At 39.4% G+C, this 10114-nt stretch overlaps 1 protein-coding gene across 1 annotated transcript; it reads left to right on the top strand.

Moving 5' to 3' along the window:
• The first annotated feature begins 5428 nt into the window (after nt 1–5428).
• LOC131247343 (endoplasmic reticulum chaperone BiP-like) lies at nt 5429–6429 on the top strand. Its single transcript, XM_058247688.1, has 3 exons — nt 5429–5701; nt 5810–6021; nt 6106–6429. The coding sequence occupies exons 1-3, from the start codon at nt 5604–5606 to the stop codon at nt 6372–6374; spliced, it is 579 nt and encodes a 192-aa protein (XP_058103671.1). The 5' UTR covers nt 5429–5603; the 3' UTR covers nt 6375–6429.
• The last annotated feature ends 3685 nt before the right edge of the window (nt 6430–10114 follow it).

Genomic DNA, 10114 nt, shown 5'->3' with positions numbered 1-10114 from the left:
TACCTTTCGGTAATACGGCCCTAACAAATACCTACCAAGCGAAGAAGATCATTACAAAGTTAGGTCTTGATTATCTGGAAATCCATACTTGTCCAAATGACTGCATCTTATACTAGAGAGAGAACGAGATGAAAACCATTTGTCCAAATTGTAAAACTTCTACGTACAAGACTAAAATGGATTCTGAGAAAAAACAATCTACAATACCTAGGAAGGTGTTAAGGTATTTTCCATTAACACCAAGGCTACAAAGAATTTTCAGTGTGCCATGGTTGGCGAAAGAAATGTCTTGGCACTCAATCAGGAAATTTCAACATGAAAAGATGGAGCATCCAGCTGATTCTATTGCATGGAAGAATCTTGATGACAAGTATACAGATTTTTTAGTAGAGCCTCGCAATGTTCGATTGGGTTTGGCTACAAATTGCTTTAACCCATTCGGCACTTTCAGTATGTCGCATAGTTCATGGCCCATTATGTGTGTGACATACAACCTTCCACCAAAGCTTTGCATGAAACCTCAGTTTACTATGTTGACTTTGTTCATTGAGGAACCGCGACAACTGGGAAAGGATATTGATGTTTATTTACAGCCATTGATTGATGAACTGCAAAAGTTATGGCGAGAAGGGGTCACGATGTTCGATGCATACCATGAAAATAAATTCAACATGCGTGCCGTTCTACTTTGGACAATCCATGACTTTCCAGCATATGGTAACATTTCTGGTTGTAGGACAAAGGGTAAGTATGGTTATCCTGTATGTGGTCCTAACACAGATTCTTTGCGACTCCAATATGGAAAGAAACATGTTTATATGGGCCACAAACGATGGTTGCCAATGTCAGAACAGGCTAGGAAGGACACGAGTGCTGCCACGTTCAACAAAAAGGTGGAGATACGATGTTAACCAATCCGCCCAGATGGGATTGAGGTCAAAAGACAAACCGCGAACTTGAATATGCAGTGGGGGAAGACTAGGAAGAGTAATATAAGGGGTATTGACGGAGGCCGACAAGAGCTAGCGGATGATATTGAATCACCGTGGTTCTTCAAACGGTCTATATTATTTGATCTGGAGTATTGAAAAGATATTCTCGTGCATCACAACCTTGATGTCATGCATATTGAGAAAAATATATGTGAAATCCTTGTTACCTTGATGTTGAACATGCCTGCAAAACCAAGGATGATGCTAATGCATGCAGGGACCTGAAACAATTGGGAATTAAGAAGCGTCTATGGCTGAAAAGGAATAATGGGAAGGTGATTCAGAAATAAGGTCATTTCTATCTAAGAAAAGAAGAGAAAAAACTTTTCATTCAGACTTTGCATGAGCTGCGTGTTCCGATCGGTTTTAGTGCGAATTGGAGGACCATCGTAAAGGAAAATTGCATGGATTTAAAGGGAATGAAGTCTCATTCTTACCATGTGTTGATGCAACATCTGCTCCCAATTCTTATCCAACATGCATTCAGGGATAGAAAGGTCATTCGTCCTATAATCATAAGCTTTTGCACCTTCTTTAATGCCTTGTCCTCGACAACCATAGACCTTCAAACACTCCTTACTCTCAAGAGGGGCATGGCTAGGACGTTATGTCAGCTTGAGACTATATGCCCACCATCGATATTTGTCATTATGATGCATTTGTCGATCCATTTGGCTTACAAGGCTCGCATATGTGGTCCTGTATACTATCGATAGATGTATCCATTCAAAAGGTATGTTGTGAGCTTAATAAGAATAAATCAGCTTAACATCTACATTTGCATGTATATATAATGTATCATTAACTTTGTCAAGTTCATGAAGACATTCAAGGCCTATGTCCGTAACAAGACACGACCTAAGGGTTGTATTGCAGAGCAGTATATCCAAGAGGAGATAGTTATATTCTGCAACCAATATAAAGAAAAACAGAAAACAAGCCTACTGGAAAAGCTGGAAAAACTGTTTAACAGAGTCATTCCAGGACTACGTAAGTTGGAAGATATCATTGATGATGACCCTAATGATGACAAGTTAGTCCAGTAGGTTCGGGTAAAAGTGTTATCCTAGCGGGTATCGAATACGAACAAGCTCGTACATGGGTACTGAAGAATCATCCCAGCTACGACGAGGGAGAAGGGTATGTACAATAAGCTCATATATATATGTGTATATATATATATATATCTTCCTTTCTTTATGCAATTTCAATATAACAATGTTATCGAATATCGTGTAGGAAGCACAAAGATTTCTTCCAGTGATGCTATAAGAGGACCAACAGGGTGCCTAGCAAGGACGAATTCATATCTTGGTTGAAGAGGCAACCAGAGTTCATTGAATCTAACGACAATGAATTTAAAGATGTTGTGAGAGGACCTCTAGCTTTTTCTATGCAATACAATAAATATTGTATTAATGGTTTCCTCTTTGTCACTAAGGAGAATAAAATGAACCAAAACAGTGGGGTTAGGACAGAGGGTATGACAACCTTTCGATCAAGTGCTAAGGATATCAATACAGTGGATGAAAATCAACCTTACTACGGAGTCCTTCGTAAAATTATCCAATTGGAGTACTGAACAGGGTACAAGCCCATCTTATTTAAGTGTGATTGGGTGAAAGTGACACATCATGGTGTTTCTTTTGATAAAGAAGTGAATTTGAGGTTAGTAAATTTGTCTAGTGTTTACAATTCTGATAAAGTCGGTGATGAGCCCTTCATTCTTGCAGAGCATGCCATGCAAGTTTTCTACTCCAGAGATCCAAAAAATCCTGATTGGTATGTGGTCTTGGAGGTTCCAAAAAAAAAATTTATCGAAGAAGAGACGTGCGTTCTATCGGAACGATTAAAGGCTATAAGTAATGCCAAGGCAGGACCTGATCTCACCTCATTAGCAATAGTTGATGAGTTGATATTTAATTAATCTGAAGATGTCAGTGTTGTGGTCGAGAAAATAAAGAAAAGAAAATGATCGAAGAGAATCTACTGATTTGTTTGTATTTTCTAAGCATGTAACAGAATGATATTTATTGGAAGAAATCTAATCAAGGTTTGGATAATATAGTGAATTTTTTATACTTTATCTGTGATCTAAATTATTTCTTAACCATTAGCTTCTTTTTTTTTCTTTTCTTTTTATATTAAGGAAGAAATAGGCAGATGGATTCACAACCAGAGGTATTGGGTGCGCAGGTGCTTGGGAGTACAGATTCAAGCAACACCAAAGGTAATAAGATACTTCTCCTTAATTATATATGTAAATTTCCTTTTCCTTATATATTGGCAGTAATCAATGATGTGTATATATAACTGTTATTCTTTTTAAGTAATTGTGTCAACTTCTTCTTCATCTAAAAAAAGAGGCATTACTAGGGGGGTCTCTCTACTTGTGCCACCTGATAGGAAAAAAGTCCTAAAGACGAATGAATTCGAGCAACCGAATGAGGACTGTTCCGATTACAGAGACTTTGCATCGCATGTCGATGTCCTCACCTGTTCTCATATCCCGATCATATACCTAGACTTTCGCCAGGTGCCTCATGAACAAATTCATATGGTCACAGAAAGATTGTCACAGTTTTATGAGTTTGAGAGTCAAAGTTGGGCTGCAAGTCTTGATTACGTTACAAAACGCATCAATGAAGCATGGAGGAATTACAAGAGAAGATTGACTACAAAATATATTACAAACAAGGATCCTATTGCTGTGAGAGATGGTCTTGCCCCCCCGGTATCCCTATGGAGGATTGGAGGGCCTTCGTGGATCAACGTACCACCGAGGAATTCAAGAGGATAAGCGTAAGGAATAAAGTTAATCAGGCCAATCTAAAAGGACCTGCGTGTCTTGGGAGGCACAACATGGCTGTTACTTACCATAAGACGGTATGTATTTAAAAATAGATATTATAGTTTAAAATTGAATTTAAAATTGAATTATCATTTATCTAAATCTATTAATGATGTGTATTTGAATGATATGTAATGTACCAAAGGCGATGGAGAAGAATCTTACCTCTGATGTCAAGATAGGTAGATGTGAAGTCTTCTTAAGAGCCCATACAAGAAAGGACAAAGTTGTCCAGTATCCTGACGTTGCTGTAAGTGCATCCTTCATACCACTAACTAGTACCCTTATGAAAAGCCTATGTATAACTTTGAATTATATTGCATTCATTTGTCTTTTTTCACAGGAAAAACTAGATGAGCTCTATAGTAGCAATCCTGCTTCTGGGATGACCAGCATGGATGATGCCCTTACAAAGGTACTAATAAAATTTAAAAATTACTTAAGTTTTATGGTAATTATGAATATCCTAATAACTTGATTTACAATATTTTATAGTTGGTTGGTTCTAACAATAGAGGGCGAATGCGGGGACTAGGTTGCTCAATAAGCAAGGTAGGACTGTAGAAGTCAGCCCCTGCTCATTCAAAGGTAGAGAATGTGACAAAAGAAAAAGAGAGCGTAACTCAAAAGTTATCTCAGGTGAAGAAAAAATTGGATGGTATGACTCAAGATATAGTTGAGATGAAGAAAACATTGCTGGATATGCAGAAAGAGAGACAGTATACTCAAAATCTCTCATCACCAACAGTCACTAAATCTACTCAGGCATCGTCGGTATGCAAGTATAATTTTTTTACTGTATTGAGCTTACAATTATATTATAAATGCTAACAATACTAGGTGATTTAATTAACAATGCTGGAAGAGAAAGGAAAAAGAAAATATGAGAACTGATTCTCAAGCTGGACTTTGAAAAAAGTTCATCCTTTAGCTCAACAATTTTTACTGATGCATTTAATGTTAATTGCATATAGCTTTGAAGAGTGCCTTGCAACCCAAAGAAAATAGCGAGAGATAGCAACAGCTGAACTTGGATTCAAAAAACCACTCAGCAGGGAGGAAAGAATTGCAAAAAAGAAACAACGCCTAGCGGCAATTGGTAAGGCATTCCATGCTCCTCTTGTTCAAGTAACCATTTGCATTATGTCCTTTGTAGGTCGGATAATTGTGCTTATCTCTGCTATTGGGTAATACTTCTCTGCTATTGGATGCATTCAACAATCTCCATCAGTTGGTTCATATTGGTCAACAATTTCGCTGAGCTTACTAGTATTTGGTTGAAGCCGTTTACTTATTGGTGGTGAATGCATGCTTTACCAGGCATCACTAATATTGCATCATTGTCTTGGACCTGCTTGTTGGACAACTGCTGTTAGGTTTATAAACTAGTGTAGTTTTAATGTTTTTTTTTTTTCCAAACAAAAATATGTTTCAATCTTATATAATGTAATGGCATGTACATGTGAGTGTTTTGTTTCGATTGTATGTTAGGAAATCATGGTCATATTAATCTTGCCTGCTCGGCTCATCTTGGAGTTTCAGCGATTCTTCTGGATAAAATGGATTGACCTTCTGTAAATTTTGTCTCGGGATCTCTATTTGCATTCACCACTGCGAAAGAGGAAGTGACCAAGTTGGGAATAGTTATTGGGATAGATCTTAGCACAACCTATTTGTGTGTTGGTGTTTACAAGAACGGTCATGTGGAAATCATAGCCAATGACCAAGGAAACCGCATTACCCCATCCTGGGTGGGATTCATGGATAATGAGAGACCGATTGGAGAGGCCGCAAAGAATCAGGCGGCTGTCAATCTTGAAAGAACCATCTTTGATGTCAAAATACTGATTGGAAGAAAGTAATATTTCAGTCCATTACATTGTTACCACCCTGAACTTCTCTCCCTTTTCTTTGTGATGTAGGAAGAAATGTGCCTTATTAAAGCATCAATGTGTTTGCTTGGCAGGTTTGATGACAAAGAGGTGCAAAAGGATATGAAACTTGTTCCATACAAGATTGTAAACAAAGATGGAAAGCCATACATACAAGTCCAGATTAAGGACGGCGAGACCAAGGTTTTCAGCCCTGAGGAGATCAGTGCTATGATTCTAGCCAAAATGAAAGATACAGAAGCATTCCTTGGAAAGAAGATTGAGGATGCTATTGTTACTGTCCCTGGTAAAGAAAGCTCTTCAGTTGTTGTTATGTATTTATGTAAATTTCCTCTGTGATTACTCATGTGATCTTCTTTGTACTCTGCAGCATATTTCAATGACGCTCAAAGACAGGCTACCAAGGATGCTGGTGTAATAGCTGGACTGAATGTAGCGAGGATAATTAACGAACCGACCGCTGCAGCCATTGCTTATGGTTTAGATAAGAAGGGTGGGGAGAAAAACATCCTTGTGTTCGACCTTGGGGGTGGGATGTTTGATGTCAGTATCTTGACAATTGATAATGGTGTTTTTGAAGTTCTGGCCACAAATGGGGACACCCATCTGGGAGGTATGACCCTTAGTATTTGCCACTGACTTTCTAGTGTTCTTTCCTACTTATAGTTGTGGCTCAGGTTCCTACTTAGTGGATTGAGAAGTCCTAATAATGATAGAGATCAAGGACTGCAAATAATGATAGAAGTCCTAATGCATTGGAATCACCATAAAAGAGCATATAACAAGAATTAATAAGATCCCATTCAATGAATGAATGCAGAAAAGATACCAATAAAGCATTCAACAATGATAAGAAACTAACTTTTTCCAAAAAGAGCCCCATTCAACAATGTAGTGGTTGCTCCAACACATCCAAATCCATGTCATTCTGCTGAAAAGAGCCCCGATTGCTCCACCTCACCAAAACAAATGTCATTTTTTTCCAAAAATAGCCCCAAATATAAATGCCCATTTTCAACACATCTTTAAAATGGCCACCCAGCCAAATTTCTAAAATCCTCACATCCTCTATTCATAAAATCCCCAAACCCCCAATTTTTAAAATCAGAAAATCCATAATTTCAAAAGTCCTCAAATCCCCAAAATCCTAAAATCCCTAAATCCCCAATTTGTAAAATCAGAAAAACCCATTTTGGGATCCACATTCAAATTGAGAATCTATAGACTACTAACTCCCAATTTCCTAAATTCATTTTGGATTCATACCAAATGTCATCTCGGTCTCGTTTTCACACCCACTGTAACGCCCTGAAATTCGGGGGTCGAGCATAACTCAGCTCCCGAGTTCCAAAACATCACTTATGCAACATAATTAATGAATGATGTATGTTGACTGTATTAGCACATAAACATGGGATAGATTAAGCCAAAACGCAGATATGATTCAGGGATAAGTGAATAAAGCAAGCGGAAGACTTATAGTAAAATATGTGTACAAGTGTAAGTCCCTGAATTACATATACAACCAGATCGTGTAAAAGTGTTATTTATCAAAATTATAAGTACAAGTTACATCATTTCAGTTCCCAAAATAGTAATCCCATAGATCCCGCGCAACAGACCGAGGCTCGCTAGAACCCGTCTGAAAACTGCATATAGGAGAAGGCAGCCTCGTCGTCATCCAGCTCCCGCTCTGCCTCAGACGTCGCATCCACATCTGCAACATCAGGGCCTAAGACAGAGTCTGGTGGGTGTGAAACACCGCCCCAGAAACGTGGGAGTGAGTGATCAACTCAGTGGAACAATAAGGCACTGGTTAACATGCTATCAGTTCAATCAAACAGTAATGATAAAGCATAACACTTAAATAAAGCCTAATTACTCTTATTAATGCAGGTATGAATGCAATATGATGCGTGCCCTCACACGTACACCCTCAGCGTCTTCATCTTACGTTACGCATGACATCGCCTCAAAGTGCGCCACAACTACAAAGCACATGCAAATGCGGTGCATGGTTATGATTACCAAATTGTTATTAGTCCATTTCACACAACAGGATTGGGAAGCTAAGATACCTTCCTCATATCACCATCCAAACAGTGATCCATACTAGGGTCGTCAATCCTAGATATCGCATACGATCATATAGTTGAGGTCGTAGCAAAGGGCTCGTCACCAATCAATGCACGCCTTTCATGCCTTTACTACCACAGATCGGCTCGTCACCTCCTTGCGGTATCCAGGTATGCTCGAGGTCACTACAAAGGGCTCGTCACCAATCAATGTAGGCCGACAGCACGAATATAGTGTCCCATACCACCATAATCGGTTCACGACTTAAGTTGCTCATTGGTCACTACGGGGAGGCTCGTCACCCCAGCGTAGGCCGACAGTTCGACCGCGGTGTCCCATACCACCATGTCCGGCTCATGAGTCTTAGCGGATCAGGTACCATGGTTATTAGGATTTCACTGGTAAGTTCGGTACCCTAGATTCAAGCAGTAGCGTCCATACATGGTTAACATACACTGGATAATCGGGTTATTTGACGAACTCGACTAGCACGAGCGCACGTTGAATTGAACGACATGGAGTGCGCAAACACTCCGCGTGGTCGAACCACTGCCGACAACTCTAATACGACTCGGGTTCGTCTAATGCGTCTCACGTGGCGAAAGCAATCTCAACCACGACCATAGGGTCAATTACCGATTTCCTGGACTAAGGCATAGTCCCAAACATCCTACACTACGACAGATATTCATATGGAATGTAAAACAGTAATGGATCAACAACTCAAATCATGTTACATACACATCTGAAGAATAATCAACTTAATATAAATGTAAGCATAGGAATCCTTGAATTTAAATAACTTGAAATGTAACTTGCATAAAGGAAATCATGCGCATCAATAGGAGTATTGAGAATCACTTCTCAACGCCCACAATTAGTGTAATCAGTTACACTTAAATCATTCATGCATTTCTACAAACACTTAGCATACATGGAACAACATACATGACGCATGTTGAAATACGTGCACTTAGACAATTCCTTTTCCCAAGGAGTTGTCATACATGCATCTAGCATACATACATGACCAATAATCATGGCAAACACAAGTGCGTATTTTATACGTATACGGTACTTTATAAATACACTTAAAGTACACAAATCTCAATATAGCACATGCATATCAGGAAAGCAATGTAAACATAACATTTGACATGTGAAATCTCATCCATAACAAGAATAAATCACTAACTGGGATTGAAAGCCTTGAAAACCATAACCTATACACTTAAAGTCCGCACCTTAAGCAAAGAAAGAACCGCCGAACTGATTTAGACGAGTTGTCTTCGTCAACGGCGCAAGAATACCCTAAAATAAGGATAGAAATGAGATACAACAACACCAAGTCTAGTCTAAGCTCTAACACAGGTTAGGGTTAGGTTAACTTACCCCAAAAGAACTCAGAATCGCCAAAGGAACGATTCAAAGTGAAGATTTAAAGGTGAAGAAGAACAAGGAAGAATCAAGGTGATTCACCAACCAATCTCTCTCACTAACTCTCTCTTTTCCACTCTCTTTCCAAGCTAGGGTTAGAGAAAATTCGTATGGAAATGAGAGCTAGGGTTTAAGGACTATATATAGGCCTTAAAATGATGGAAATAACCCCAGGGTCAAGGTATACTTAGGTTATAACCAAAGTACGCCTTTCTCGATCCAACGAAGCACTTCTGGTGGGCCTATAACCACGAAAGGTCGAACTTAAGCTCACTGACCATGGATCTAGGTCAGGCTGAGTTTTCGTACCGACCGGCTCTTCAGATCAGCCGTGGCGGACCACACTCAATTCAACGGTCACGGAATCTCGATCAGGTCCACAAGCACTAGGATATGCCTGGGCCAACCATCCTGATCAGAGGGTGAAATTGGGTCAGAATCCAACGGTCAGATAGCTTAAAATCGTCGCGCAAGCGACACGACTCAGATTTCATAAAAAGCTTATTAAATTCCAACCGTTCTCACACTCTTCACTCCGAGCTCAACCAAATCGACCCAGAACATCAGATCGACTTGATTTTTGAGGTGAAGACCAAGCCCAACTCAGTGACCGCAACAGCCTAAGATCATCACTATCGGACTTTCGACGCGCGGTCTAGGTCCGATCCAGATCTTCCAAAAATTCCCCAGAACAACTGGATTTAGCGATGGATCCCAGATTTCAGAGTAACGCAGCGCTCACTAATCTACACGTTTAGAGCCATGCAGATACAATTTAAAGTGATTGATGCGAATTTCACAAGCAATCGAGTAAAGCGCTAATTACCCCAAAACAACTACTTAAGGAAAGATTAGCACAAAAATTC

Source organism: Magnolia sinica, chromosome 5, assembly GCF_029962835.1.
Source record: "Magnolia sinica isolate HGM2019 chromosome 5, MsV1, whole genome shotgun sequence".
NCBI lineage: Eukaryota > Viridiplantae > Streptophyta > Magnoliopsida > Magnoliales > Magnoliaceae > Magnolia > Magnolia sinica.
The sequence above is the reverse complement of the archived record's forward strand: the minus strand, read 5'-3'. Positions and strand labels throughout refer to the sequence as shown.